At 36.1% G+C, this 16,175-nt stretch overlaps 2 protein-coding genes across 2 annotated transcripts; both read right to left on the bottom strand.

The window, feature by feature from the left end:
* Window positions 1-9,117: 9,117 nt before the first annotated feature.
* LOC141658956 (uncharacterized) lies at window positions 9,118-9,999 on the bottom strand. The gene is made up of 2 exons (XM_074465674.1): window positions 9,891-9,999; window positions 9,118-9,802 (listed from the first exon to the last, which is right to left on the bottom strand). Exons 1-2 carry the CDS (start codon window positions 9,972-9,974, stop codon window positions 9,200-9,202), a joined length of 687 nt encoding a protein of 228 aa, XP_074321775.1. The 5' UTR covers window positions 9,975-9,999; the 3' UTR covers window positions 9,118-9,199.
* Window positions 10,000-10,159: 160 nt separating this feature from the next.
* LOC141588606 (uncharacterized) lies at window positions 10,160-11,823 on the bottom strand. The gene is made up of 4 exons (XM_074410039.1): window positions 11,293-11,823; window positions 10,977-11,202; window positions 10,555-10,893; window positions 10,160-10,239 (listed from the first exon to the last, which is right to left on the bottom strand). The coding sequence occupies exons 1-4, from the start codon at window positions 11,821-11,823 to the stop codon at window positions 10,160-10,162; spliced, it is 1,176 nt and encodes a 391-aa protein (XP_074266140.1).
* Between the last annotated feature and the right edge of the window lie 4,352 nt (window positions 11,824-16,175).

Consider the following 16,175-nt stretch of genomic DNA (forward strand, 5'->3'; position numbering starts at 1 on the left):
ACCACTTCCACTACGTTCATACACATTTCTACTCAACCACAGATTTTCACACTTTCTCATCGCAATTACCCAAACTGGTATTCATAGAGACCTCATCAAGACATTCCTAACATAACCATTATACACACTAGGCACATAATTTCCGACTTGACATTCCCATACCCGGTGATTGTGTGGACATGGGCCACGTCTCGGTCTGTGGATTTGGGCCACCTACCGGTCCGCGGTCACGGGCCACCTGCAAGCCCACTTTCATCTGTGGACCTTCAGCGGTCTTTTTGAAAGCCACGCTCGGCGGCGTAAAGATGCTTTCGACCGGATCGTTTTAGATCGGTCGGTTTCGTCTCGGTTAGGGTCTCGAAATGATTAGAGATGTTCGGAGTCGCCACCAAGCATTTGTGGGATGCCTGGAACCCGTTCGAATTCCACTTTATACCTCGGTCAAATCGAAGCACAAAGCAGCGTTTGACATAGGTACTAAAGATAAGGAAATCGTCCCTCTTTAGCATCCTATCTCTAGAATGACTCTCGTACGCCCTGGATAAGGTCGTCCACTATCCAAAGTTTCTGAGTAAGAGGTGAAGGTACGTATTGGGAAGCCCTTTAATCAGACACCCAATCCCGGCCGCGTTAGCGGCCTCTACTGATCAATCTTGGTTGGTTGAATGCAGAAGTTGATAAAACGGTTTAAATGCATGAATGCGCATCCAATAATTTAAACCTAACATGTGAGAGCTTTCTAAGTCGGTTGATTTAATCCTGGTATCAAGTATAAAATGTCGAGTTGGATTAATGGTTGATTTGCATGCAAGACGGAAATTAAACATCCATTTACCGTATTAGGTTTAGGGTGCATAACATGATCCATTTGTCTTAGTAAGGCATTTTGCAAATGTGGTTTTGGATAATCAAATAGTCATCTGATCCGTCCTATATCCGGGCTAACCGGAGTCGGGATCGTCCTAGACTAAAGCTGGAAGGGAACAGGCCCTGTATCAGACGGCCATATGAGGCGCGAGCCAGCCGGCGATACAAGGAGCCTCCCTCTGGTTTTGAAAATGAGAAATGGGGAGCCTGTTTAGGCGCAGGTTAGCCCACGGTTTATGTGCCGTGTTCTGACCTTTTAGAAGACGTTATAAAACGTGTTGAAAAATGGGTATTTGGACCCGGTTTGATTTGAAGGGATCGTCTAGACTGCATTTGTTGATTTGAAGAACTCGACTCGAATAATCATCATTATTTTGATAATATTCGATGTTGGGTTCGGTTTGACAAACTTGACATGAATAGTTTTGAAAATGATTATGGACTAATTGTTTTAAGTCCATTTGAATGTTATTAGTCGATACTCATCATCGTACCCGGGTTAAAATCCGGCATGGTATGTAGAACTAAGGATGACTTTGTGTTGGTGACTAATATGTTTGTTTGAAAACGTAAAGAAATGAAATGAAAGGCTTTAAAATATCTTCTAAATGTCATTAACTAAATATTATCAACGAAACACGGATTTTACCGTCATGGTATGAGGAACCAAGGGTGAAAAATATTTTATGGTTAAAACATGTGAAATAAAATAAAAATGGTTCGGAAATACTTGAAATGGTGAAAACCGATTACAAATATGAAAAATGGATTAAGGGAAATGACGAGAACAAACACGGTTGATCTCTGGTCTGAATACCCCATTTAGGCGCGGGCTAGTTGGCGACCTAAGGGGCTTCTGCCTCAGACCAAAAAATCAGTTTTGGCTCGTTTATTCCATGTTTTGGTTCATGTTATGCATGTTTTAGCATGTTATAGTCATGAAACGAATGAAAACATAATAAAAGAGGATTTTTACACCCTCATACTTACATGTTTGGTTATGGCGAGTGACCGACGTAAGTGTAATAACTCGTTTGATCGGAAAAAACTCGGTTTAAAACCGTTTTGGTAAGTAAAAAGAGTGTTTTAAGCTTAGCGATGGTGTAGTGGTCGAAGTGGTCGGTCAAGTGATTTAATGCACGATGACGGTACCAAACAATGTGTAAGGCTTGTATTTACGATCGGTAGGTCGTAAATACGCGTCGGGTTGTGACTTAAGAAGTCGGGTCGAGAATTTTAAGGGAGAAAAGAGGGGGCGGACACTCGCGTAAGTCTCACATGGGTGGCATTTGAGGGGTATTTATAGGAGAATGAGTGGTTGTGTGAGTTTTGAGCGACGTGGCCACTTGGGCTGCTCAAAGAGGCGCGAGCCACGTCGCGGTTCTTCGAGTTGTGTTGTCACTTTCACAACAAACGCAATCATGATTTGTTCTATCCTAGGTTTTGTAGTCACATGTTTGGTACTTGACCAATATGAATCCGGGAAAACTTAAGGTAGAAGGTTTGGAAAGTTTTGTTTTTGGTGCTTGACTCGGTTTGACTCGTTGTTGGAGTCGGGATTTGAATTTTTGAGTCGGTTTTTGGTCCGGTGTTGGTTTTGACTTTAGTTAGTGTCATTGCGACCCCGTCGTCGTGCATTAAACACTTTTGAAATGTTTTGAAATGTTTTATTTTCGAAATCGTTTTAAGTTTTCCGACGTAAAGTTGTACACAAACTGTCGATCAAACGCCGCGATTCCAAAACATGTTGTAGTCCGATAATCATCGGGTGTTTGTTGGAGTCTCAGCAGATACTGGGTATCTACAGACTGCCTTAAGCATAATTGGGCCATGATTTTGAAATGAGGGCGCCTACTCATCCAAAATCTAGCATCAGCTGGGGCTCCCAATACACATACACCATGTTCATTTTATTAGACTCACTACGTTCATTAGACTCATTTTTTACAGGTTCCAAAATCGTCGCTCTGATACCACTTTGTAACACCCCTATATACCAAGGAGCCTTAACAAGACCTTCCCTAACATATAAGGGCGTTACCATCTCGGTTGTCCGAGGACAATAATAATCAAATGTGGATAAAAGAAAAACTAAGGTTTATTACAAGTGATTAACAAAACTAAGGGTATACAAAAGGTACAACTCAAACTACTATCACCTATGTGAACTACTTCTGCCGTGACTCGTGAAAGACTCATCCCGCCAAGCACCCAGCTATCATCCAAGACATAACCTGCTAAGACTGACTGCTCACCATAAGGGATCACGGCAGACACAACAAAAACAAACAACAAGACAAAACCACTCAAGGTCAGTAATTGAGGAAAATACACCAACAACTGCAGACACGATACAGATACAAAAAAACACACACAAGTCACATCTCCTCCAATCAATCACCACCACCGACTGTCCACTGGACCAGCCCTGCCAGTGGGGGACCGCGGCCGTTCCCACCTAAGCCTCACTCATCATATCGAGCGATAACCCATGTCCATTAATGTGCACATCCCTTCTGTGGCGGGTTCCACAGAAGGCGAATCATGGGCGTGAAGCCACTCCCGTAAGTGACCCCACTCAGTCAGGGACGCACCCCGAAGATCACAGACAGTTATACGATAATCACAATCAGCTGCACCACAATAACGTTAAACGAAACAACGAAACACCAACCAATTACCACAATCAATCAATCACACTGACACTACCTCAACCGAACCATATCAAAAGCCACACTAGACAACCAACGGTACTGGGTAGGCAAACCTACCTTTAGGCAACCGTAGCGATTCCACGTCCGATCACATGATACCAATCAACCACACAACACACCTATATAAACAGTACAATCACCTATCACTATTACTACAACTCTAACTGAAACAACAACAACGATGACGATGATGATGACGATAACATACCTAAGCATAGCAATCCGGCGTCAAGACCGCTACCCGACTCAAGCAACCCATCCCCATGGTACAAGCATGTTGGAATATGTGTCCTCCGACAATAATGCGATCACGACTGTTGATCATGATGATCACATGTTTAAATCTCATTATAAAGAATACAATTGGGAAGTAATTTTTACTGTCAACTGGTCAACATATATCGGTAATGATTGGCTGACTAGAGTTTGACATTATCGTCGTGCGGACGGTGGTGATCGATTGATTTTTGTGTCATACCTATAGAGCAACACTCTTAATTGATCATTTAATTAATCGTATAACGTTACGAGTTAATTAAATTACTTGAAAAATTGACGGACGATTTTGGAAGTAAAATTTACGTATCTCATTGAAATTTGATTAAATGAGATACGGTCTGAGTAATTGAATTGTATCATTACTCAGATGAAATTATTGTTTAAAGAAACAATTGAAATTGAATGAATTATTGTAAATACAATTTATTGTGATTTGTAAATTGGTAAAATATTTTGGTACAAGTAATTATGAATTACTAAGTCGATTTTTGTATATGACGTATTTTTATTAATACGTTGATTTTTAATATGTTAAAAATACATAACAAATTTATGTAACATATGACATGTGACATAAGACAAATTGACAAAAATAAAATGGATTCCATTTTATGTATGTACCGAAATTAAGGGGAAGAATTAGGCTAATATTGTGTTGTTTAAATTAGTGGAAAACATAATCATTCACTAATAGCCTAGCCATGCAACCCTAGTTTGCATTGTGAAGATAAACAAAGGCATGCATTGGCTCCCCTCCACACCTCCTACCCGGTTTTACCACAAAAAAAGGCAAAGGGTTTTTGTCTTATATTTTTGATATACACTACATGCATGAGTGTGTATTATTCATTCATTCTAACTCATCTAAAATAAGAATTTTAGAAAGAAAAAATACTTTCCTCTTCTCTTCTCTCTAAACCGGTTTTTAGAGACAAAAACCAAGTTATTTTGGGTCAATTTTCTACAAAATTAATATTATCTAGTACTCATAATATCAATTTTAATTAAGAGTGAGCTTTGGGTATAAATCCTTGGGAGAGATCCTACACTTGGGTCTTTGTTCATCTAAAAGGGAAAGCTCAAGAACAAGAGAGAAAGGTGATCTCTCTTGTGCCCATATTAACCAAATTTCCAATGTAAGAACAAAGTTTCTTCTTTATTTTGTTTAAAAGTTTGCATGCATAAGATCATTAGTTAATTTTATGAAAAATTAAATTACAATATATATGAATATTTTAAGTATATAGATCTACTTTTCTTTCAATCGGTATCAAGAGCCATGGTTGTTTGCATGCAAATCGGTTAAAAGTTTTTCCGAGTTATAAGAATAACATATAAAACTTGAAAAATTTGTGTTATTATGAGATATCACGAAATTAATTTATGCATGTTAAATTTCTGGTCCTAAAATGTTTTAGGATATTTTGGTTAATTTACGGATTTTTATTGTTCATATTATACAATAATGGCATTTAAATATGATTTTATGAGTAAAAATGTCATTTTCGGTCTAAAATTAGCTATACTTCGAATTTTCCAGTGATTTTTGGATATGTTGTCACATATATTATTTTGAGATAACCTGTAAATTTTCATAATTTTTGGACTTCTTATGCTCGAAAAATGGATTTTTCATTATTAAATTCGGATTTAGGTGAAAAATAGGTTAATATGAGATAAATTTCGAATCTGGTCATAGAAATTTAGTATGTTGTCACATGCAATTTTATAAGATGTGTGTAAAATAATAGGCTATAGTGAAGTCTTTTTGCATGATTTATGGATTTTTGAAGAAAAATAGCATGAATGGTGACTTTAATAGTGAAAAATTAATAAAACATACTCTATGACTAAAGAAAAACATCATATGTTGCATTTTATTATCTTTTTCAGATCTAAAATTGAAAAGTTAATGAATATAATTTTTCTCATGTTTTTATGATTATTTTGTTAAAAACCGATAAACCGCAACATTGTTTTTCCGGAACAATTTCGAAATTTTAACCTAAGTTTTTGAACATTATGAGTGTCATGGTATTTTTCCAGAATGTTCATGAGTTTAAATTTCAAATTTTGAATTTATTTGAAATTTTGTGATTTATTTGAAGTTTATAACTTATTTTTGTAATTTTTGGTCCATTAATGAACAAATTTTAGAAATATGAGTTAATTATGGTCAAATAATTAGTGAAGACTAAATTTTGAGTCCTAAGAGGTTAGGGTAATTAACTTATGCATAAATATGAATTTATGTAATTTTTGTGATTGTAAAATGTTGAAATCACGCAAATCCGTAAAAACCGAGTAATATACGATATTGGCTAATTAAAGACGATTTAGCATAAAATTGAGCATGTTCATACATATTATAATGCTGCATTTTCTTTATGATTGTCATAATTTAATTTATGTATTTTTTGAATTATGTAATTTTACTTAGTATGGCCTTAGATTTTAATTGGTATTTCCCGAAATGTATGGGAATATCGATTCGGTTGTAATTTTATTGTGATCTCGTATCACCGTTTTGTAATTTAATAGATTTATTTTATTTTAGTTACAAATGTATAATAGGAAATTATGTAATTTGCTATGTAATTTTATTTATTTCGGAGTTCCCAAAGACGGATTTCTTCAAGATGGCGATACATAAAGACGGTGTTACCTCGAGATGCGTGCCACAACCGAAGTTCAAGGGACCAATGGAGTTGGTTTCTGAATATGTAATAGTTAAATAGTTTTTCTATTTTAGGAAAGGCCATACTAGGATTTATTTTTTTTATGTTTGCATTTTATTTATATGTCGCATGCATCGCTAAATCGCCATAACTAAAACATGCATCATCTTCTTCATCGAGTTTATCGACCGTGTCAATTAAAATTATCGTAGTTCACCGCTTTAGTTCACTTAAAACGTGATAGATAATAAATTGACATGACCTCTCGCTAAAACAATCAATTGAGACATAGCCTTACCAAATAGTAGAAACCATGAAAACCTATTTCGTGAGGGAGTGCACTCGGCCACACCGGGGTACAAACCTTGTTACGTAGGGGATCGAAGTGGGTGATGAATGTCTATCCACCAAATTCATGTTAATAAGGGGTATTTCGGCACACCGTGCCCTAAGTTGATATGGGTTTGGATTATGGACACATTTATTCGAAATTTGGGTTGTACTCAACGAAAGTATTCACGACGATTTCCGGATGTGTTTCGGGCTAAAGATGAATATTAATGTAAATATAACCGACCAAGAGTTCTAAAAGTAGAATCGATTAAAAGGTTAATCCACCGAGTTATGTTAATAAAGGGTATTTCGGCACACCGTGCCCTAAATTAATATGAATTTGGGTCTTGGAATCATTTATCTAGTTGGGTAGAGGTCACTAGAAAATGCATAAAACTTGTTTAAATTATAATTTTTACGAGTATTATTGTTAAAACGACATTTGTTTTACTCCTTCTATTTTGTTTTGTAGACCACTTCTTTTCTCATAACAAATGGCAACACCAACCCCTAACGCCACACCTCTCGCTAATACATCATGGCTCCGATCCTTCATGGATCGATGTAAACTTGAAAAGAATGGGTCAAATTTCTCCGATTGGGATGCCCAACTCAAATTAGCCGCCCAAGGTGACGACAAGCTTCGTTACCTTACCGAGGCCTCTCCACCCGAACCTACTACTAGGTCGACCGCCGCCACTAGGGAAGCATATGAGGCTTACCAAAAGGAGTCCGCCGCAATGAAAAATGTCTTGATTTTTGCAATGGAGGCGGATCTCCAAAGGAGAGCCTTTAAAATGGGCAATACTAATAAGATTTACTCCAAGCTTGTGACAATGTTTTCACAAACTCCGCGGATCGTTCAATATGAGGCGGCCGCGGCATTCTTTGATCTCGACTTCAAAGAGGGCCAAAAGGTTAGCCCTCATGTGCTCAAACTTATGGAGCTTGTCGAGATCTTGAAAATTCAAAAGGTTGAAATCCCCAAAGAACTCATTGTAGATAGGATTCTACACTCCTTGTCCAAAGTCAAAGCGTATGTTCAATTCCGGGTGAATTTTAACATGCAAGATAAGGATGTGTCTCTTGAAGAATTGCACAAGTTACTTGTGCAAGCCGAGAGGGACATGGGGTTAAATGTGAATCCTCCAAAGGATGTGCTTAACATAAGTACTAAAAGTAAGGGGAAGTTCAAAAGGAATGCGAGGAAGGGTAAGAAGCAAACTCCCACTTTCACCAAAGCAAAGGCTAATGATGCTAGCACTTCAAAAATCAAGAAGGGTCCTCTTGATAAATGCCATTATTGTAATGGTATGGGACATTGGAAAAGAAATTGTTCCAAATACCTTGGTGATATTAATTTGGAAAGATCACTCCAAAGAGGTAATTGACTATCCTTTCTTTTATGTTTCTAATTCAACTATGGTATTGTGATACAAAGTTGTGATAATGTATCTCCCTTTTTATTGTAAATAGGGCCTCCACCAAGCAAAGACAAGGGAAAGGAAAAGCAAGCTTAAGAAACCATCAAGGAGCTAGGAATAGCTTTCATGGAGCTTCGCTTTTTATTGTCTTATTTTGAATTATGTTTTGGATTTTTAGAACCTTAAGTTTCCGTGTTTGACATGGAAAGGTATTTTGGATAATTGATTGTATTTTGGATAATGGTGACTTGGTTTGCAACCCAAGTCACCCGTTTTATCATTTTATCCTTTTGTTCTAAAATCCGTATTTAAATGCTTGCTCTTAGAAACATATGATTGTTCACTTAAAGTGATCTAATAGACAATTATAATGACGGGATTCATTATATGTCCACATGCTTAAGGCTTGTGTATGATCACTTATAAAGTTATATTGAGTCTATGAACTCTCTTAGGGGCTGTTTGGTTCAAAGTGTGGGAATGGAATGGATTGGGATGAGAATCCAGGGTGGAATGGAGTTAGAACCCCATACCTTTTAACACTTGTTTGGTTCAATTTTGTAATGGATTGTAAATGCCATTCATGGTGTTTGGTTCACATTTGGAATGGATTCAATATCCATTTTTTTCTCTATTCATAATATGTAAGTTTATTAAATTATAAAAAGAGTTGTACATTTTTTTTCCATTAACTACAACTTACTAACGAAAAATTATAGCCAAGAACAATCCAAATTATTCATATCAATATTAAGCGTCCAAATAAAAATGTTGTTAAACAAAAAAACGCATGAAAAATGTTTCATGAAAAATACGGGTAAGTCTAAACATCAAACAAAACAAATTAAACGTTCCCATTTCGAGATAAGTGCGGATGAATGAGGTTCATAACAAACTCTCTCTTTCATGCTTCATCGGGACTCTGGTAAAAAAGAGAGAGATCACTGGGATTAGATGCCAATTTTTGTGCAGCTAATAATGCTTCAAATCTAGTCAACCCTTGTACGCCAAGTAGCTCATTTATTAAATTTTTCTTTTGGTCTTCAAACTCTTGTTCACGAACCATGATGGCTTGTTCATGTCGCTGAGTGGTTGATAATGCATTTGCAATAGTAGACATATGAACATTCATTCCATTCATAAATCCGGAAAGGTTTGAAGACATATCTTTGAAAGACGTAGTCAAATCCACAACCTCTGGCATCTTTCTCTTCTTTGTTTTTTGTTTCTTATAATCCGTTAAAATTTTCCCGATCTTTGCTTTCTTTGAAGACGGCTCATTTGGACTAGATTGAGTAGGAATATAAAGTGGCTCCTCATCATCAATATTGTCGTCTTCGTCACTTTCATCCCTACTTAAATCAACAGCCTCATTTTGTTGGTTATCCACCGCTTGGACGAAAGTCTCGGAATTAGTTCCAGTAGCTCGATCAGGACCATATATAATTGCCAATTTATCAAAGTGTGGAAACGGAACGTTCCATAATCCTTGAGCACTTTTGTTTTGCTACAACAATAATGTAGAGATCAATTTAACTTGTTAACCAAAAAAAATCATAAGAAATGGAGCAAGAGAGGTTGAGAAAGTGCATTACCTTGCAAAAATCTTCATATGATTGTCTTTCACACTGTATCATATATTTCTCCTCATCCCAGGAAAAACCAGAAGTGCGAAACATCTCTGTAAGCGCATTGTATTTGTCCTTGAACCATTTAATTTTTGATTCAATGTGAGGAACTGCTTTTAAGCCACATCCTGGAAATTTTTTATTCAACATATCCTCCAGCTTATTCTTAAAACCATTCTTGAAACTACCATCTGCTTTCCATTCTGGATCATTATTCAGTTCTAGTAGTCCATCAATTAGATGTTCTTCTTCCAGTTTAGTCCAAATGCGCTTATTTTTTCCCCTTCCGCTTTGAGATGCCTGTCCAATTTCCATGCTATATACAAAACAATGTCAATAAGGAAAACAGCTATTAAATAAAGTTATTTCATCCCATTGTCATATAAATAATATATATAACATCAGTTTTTCTATAGAAAAAACATTCGGAAAGTCAATGAAACACAAAAAAAATTACAGAATACATATTAAAAAAGAAACTCCGAAACAAATTATGCATTTTGATTACGCCTAGCTCTCCAAGTGTTATACATATTTTGCGCTAACGTGTTCCTATAATTAGTCCACGCGTCGGATGTCTCTATCAAAGTAATATATTCATCTTCATCATCAGAATCATCATCATCACTACTTTCTTCATCTTCATCGCCATCTAAATCCTCATATATCGTAAAATCAGTTGGCATATATTTTCGAATGAGGTTATGTAGCAAGGAGCAAGCCTGAACAATACGACCTTGTGTGCGTATCGAATAGAAAGAAGGGGACCTAAGAATGCCCCATCTCCCTTTTAATAATCCAAAACATCTTTCAATAACATTTCTAGCTTTAGAATGTTTCATGTTGAAATACTCCTCAGCACTAATTGGTTGTCGATCCCCCCACTCCTTCAGGTGATATCTGTGGCCTCTATATGGTGCTAAAAAACCCCGACAATTTGTATATCCCGCATCAACCAAGTAATAGAAACCTTCAAATTTAAAACAAAAAGTTATTTAAATTGTAAATTTTTAGTACAACTGACGAGAGACTTTTTTTTTCTATTGTTATTACCTTGAGGAACTTTTAAACCATGAGGTTTACTAATAGCATCTCGAAGGACACGACCATCATGCGCAGATCCTTCCCAACCAGGTTGTACATATATAAACTCCAAAAAAGGATTACATACACCTAATACATTCATAGCAATGGAACCCTTCCTCGTTCGATACCTTGGTCTATCCTCATTTCTCACTTGAACACTAATGTATGTGCCATCTAAAGCTCCTAAACAATTCTACAAAACAATAATTAAAGAATAATTTTTAAATATGTACAATAATGTTGTTGGCTAAAAATCCAATAATGTGAAAAAAAATTATAATACCTCAAAACATTTCCATTTACTATCTTCGCATTCTTCCGTTATAGGCGTCGGCTTTTTAAGCAAATGGTCATGTAGTTTCAAAACGGCAAGAAGACAACGATGAAAATTTCTACTCACACTTTCTCCGCTTCGAAAAAAATGGTTTCCAATTGTCCTATTTTTGAAATGATGTGCCAATGTATACAAAAACATGGCAACAATTTCTTCTAGTGACATATTCCTAGTTCCACTTAAATCTCCAATATCTCTGACCATTTCACAAAGTACATAAAAAGTTCTCCGATTGACACGAAGTTCACTCTTACAAATTATATCGCTATGCTTAGTAAGTGTATACAAGTGTTTTCGCCTAAGAAATCTTTTCTCATCTTTACTATACCGTGGATGCTCAATTTTATGAATAGCCACACCCATCATACACAATACCAAATATAGAATAGTAACTATATTAATAACAACCATAATTGTCAATAACAACTCAACATGCTTCTTCTTCCTCCTCCTTATCAAAGTCAATTGAGAAGAAAACATTTCTGTGAAAAACCAAATAAGATCACACTCCATATATATATGAGCACCCATTAAAAATTCAATCGAAAGACATTTACGAAGTGCACTAAAAATACTATCAGTATACTACTAGATGTTGACTTGAAATAAGTATGAATGGTACTATTCCTAATTTTGCAATGCATCAGAAGGTTGTTAGTTACACATTCCTGTAATCTCTTGTTTGGAAATCAAGTTTGCTACTTCAACTACTTCTGACGATGTTACAACTACTATAAATTTCTAAAGGACCCAGAAGTATTAAGAAAATCAGTATTTTTTGAGGTGAGACCGTCTCACAAGGATAGTTCTTTTACAAATCAGTATTGTTTTACGATATAAGACCGTCTTATTCTTTGAAGGAACCGGAACAGTAACACTACTTTCTAAAGTCAATAAAATTTTCTTCCTTTTTAGCCGGACCACATTCAAACACAAATTTTCATTTAAGACGGCCACTATCCGTCTTAAGCTTAAGACGAATAATAGTTAAGACGGATAGTAGCCTCTGACACAAATGTAAGTGAGAGACACGTGGGTGGGAAATGAATATACCCACTTGCATTTGTGTGAGAGGGCCACTATCCGTCTTAAGCGTAAGACGGATATTGGCCCTCTTAAAAATAGTAGGTCTCTCTTGTGACGGTCACAATTTGCGACGGGCCAAATGTGACCACTTTATGATAAAATGTAACCACACATAAAAATGTTACCTTTTTATGTGTGGTTACATTTTCTCATAAAATGGTCACATTTAGTCCGTCGTAAGCTTGTGACGGAATAGTACCCGTCACAAGTGAGAATTTGCGACTTAAAAAAGACCTTCAGACATTCAAAAGGCATTTTATGCCGTTATTGCCTTTGTTTCAAGAGAACAATCTGTTTGTTCGCAATAAACACAATAATTCAATGACGTGCATATTTTCAAGAGACCTTCAAACATTCAAATGGCTAATTTAATGAAACTACTGCTCAACCTCACGATAAGTTCACACAATCGGAGAAATAATTAACCAACAATCAGACAAATTCTACTATTCAATCATGCGAAAATAATTCAATCATGTGCATATTTTAATATTAATTATACAACAACACAATTTTTTAAGGCAGTTCTCATACGAGCCGTCATACAATCCGTAAATATTGTTCAAAGCAATAGACACAAGTATTTTTGCAACGAATCATGTATAAAAGCAAATTTATCACAAGCAAATTTTCTTATAAAAGCAAAAAAATTATTATGAAAGTAGAAGATGAAGACTTACGTAGAGTAGAACAGCAGCAATTTGGGGGTTTTTTTTTTCTTAATTTTAGGTTTTGTATCCAGGGGGATTTGATTTAGAAACTTGGGGGATGGGTAGAGTATGGGATTCCAAGGGATTGGGGTGGATTGAGAAACCCTTGGGTTTCTAAATCCATTCCAAAAGTGGTCAACCAAACACTTGAATCGGTGATATCCATTCCATTCCATTCCATACCCCCCAACCAAACACCCCCTTAAAGGAATGTCAATCACCAAGTACACTTACGAAATCTAAAACTATTAGTCAACCTATGAGGTAGTTCTCCTTATACTTCAAAAATCATTATTTGTGTCTCATATGCTATCTTTTGAATCTCTAGTGTATTTATTCTAAAGATAGAGTGGGAGAAAAATGAGGACACAACACTCAACACTTGTGCAAATGAAGATCTACGCAAGTGAGAATGATTTGAACGAAGGTATATCTATTTACATAGTTTACCAAATAGATGAGATCTATGGTCTCAAGTAAGTTCTATATGACAAAAGAGACCAAGTGAAGTAATCAAAAGAACATATTCTTAAGATAACTACACGAGGAGACCAAAAGAAAGTTTTGGAACAAAATGACTAATATAAAGTCTTAACAAGAGTTTTTGACTAAGTTTATGAAAATTTTGACCAATAGTTTCAACCTTAAGATTTACTTAGGAGCCTAAATGAATCAAAGTAACATACTAGTTATGATCAAGTTGCAAGAATTGATATACCGATATCTTCAATAGCCAAGTTTTGACCACGCAGATGACATTTCTTAACCTAATTATGAAATGGTTGAACCTCCTTCCGAAAGGGTATTTCGAAGGACGTGTTCTAGATATTATTTATATTTGAATAATGACATCGCTACACATCATTATAATATATGTGAATTAGAGATTAAAATCTCTTTCCATAAGGTTAAGATGAGACCGCTTCAAAATAGGAATTTTGAAAGGATATGATGGGAACATATATGGTTTTATCTTAATAACTTGGCAATGCAATTTATATTTCAATTCTTGAAAAGTTTCGATTGAGAAGTCAATTTCGAAATATGTGGAATTGAGTGGGAGTTAGGAAATTATCATGTGAAGACATGGAATTTAGTGGGAGCTATCATCCTTTGAATGTTTACAACTCATCACTCATTGAAGAATGACGAGCTAATGCCTTCTTTCATAAAGAATCATTTGAGTTTTCAATTCTGGATGAAAATGGACCATGATGATTCCAACTACATCATGAGATGTTGGATAAGTATTGGGAGATACACAACGTGTCAACATACACATAGGTTATTCATGTAAATGAAAATGGAATTGCCATTAGCAGTCATGGTCGTTCCTTGAACCTAAATATAGTTGATGACATGATTAAAAGTTACTAATGTTTCCGCCATTAGAATAATCATGCACATGTCCAATGGTGAATCATATGCATAAGAGCATGATGATTCATTGGTAAGCCACAATAGAAACGTCATGAATTCTCGAGCAGAATTCGATGAGCGATTTCGGTGTTTGACGGAATGCTCTATTGTGTGTCAAGAGGTTGCACATATTATAGAAAATCCGAGCACATGCAAGGATTTATGAAAATCCTTAACCTTTCAAGCTAGAAAGAGAAATAAGAAGTTTTGGAAAGATACTTAGTTAGAGAATAAGTTACTCAAAACTAATCTTTCCTAATATGCTAGGACTTGTGAGAAGTGCTAGGCTAATCATCTTGACAAATTGTTGCAAGATTCTACAAAACATATACCTAGTGCATTGTGTGTGGATGAAGTACTTGATCAGTACAAGTTATATCATTCATCACAAATTCGTTCGTTATGTGATAATCGATAAGAAAGTTCTTTCAAGTTAAAGAACCGAAACCAAGGTCGGGAACCTTGAATTGTACTTGGTAAGGTTCATGCTATGAGAGAGAACATGAATGTAAAGGAAAATGCAAGTGAAAGAAGTTTGAACACATGGACACATGGCATGTTAAACTTCTATTGCAATCAATAAGTGTTTACACCTACGATATACATCACAAGGTTGAAATATGGTATTGACTACCCGAGTGTGATGTCGACATTTGTCGTTTGAGTTATTATTAACTCACCGTACACTTTGTTACATCCAAACGGGTTGTGGAGACAATTGAACCCCGTTAAAGTGAACATGGATTAACATTGTATTTGCCCATAGTTACTTACATGAGGTGACGTCTCGAAGTGACTAGAGTGTGATGCGATTGATGGCAAGTTCAAGTGCCATAAAGTCATGTGAGATGACTAGTCGATCACATAAGCAGACTGTTAGGAACATTTTGTCGGGCCTAATGACCGCTTATAGAGTTCTGGCAAATTTATATAGCCTGGTTGTGGCGAGAGCTGCTATAGTATTCAAATGAGTCGATTCTTTTGACTAAAGACTATTCGCCTAAGATGACACAGTTTCAGATTAACTTTGATTTATGTTACTACGACCTTCGTAAATGGGGTCAAATGGGCATATTTTGGGTTATGATGGCTGTGGCTAGTCGAAGGGAATGAGTGCGATAGGAATTGTCCATCCCTAGTCAGGGTTATAACAATATCTCAGGGCCACTCGAGGAGTAATGAACTGGAAATGCGTGGCCACGCTCGGAAGGTATCTATGATAGATAAATCCGGTCAATCAGTTATTCTCCAGATCGAGGAAACCACTCTCGATATGATCACTTGCAAGTACGACCTGAAAGACACCTTGCATTGAGTGGGAGATAGTAATAGGACAAGAGAATTGGTGGAGCACACTTGTCGAGGACAAGTGGGAGATTGTTGGAATATATGTCCTCCGACAATAATGCGATCACAACAGTTGATCATGATGATCACATGTTTAAATCTCATTATAAAGAATACAATTGGGAAGTAATTTTTACTGTCAACTGGTCAACATATATCGGTAATGATTGGCTGACTAGAGTTTGACATTACTGTCGTGCGACGGTGGTGATCAGTTGACCCCCCAGGTCATACCTATAGGGCAACACTCTTAATTGATCATTTAATTAA

The sequence above is a fragment of the Silene latifolia genome, chromosome 6 (genome assembly GCF_048544455.1).
Source record: "Silene latifolia isolate original U9 population chromosome 6, ASM4854445v1, whole genome shotgun sequence".
NCBI classification, from domain to species: Eukaryota; Viridiplantae; Streptophyta; class Magnoliopsida; order Caryophyllales; family Caryophyllaceae; genus Silene; species Silene latifolia.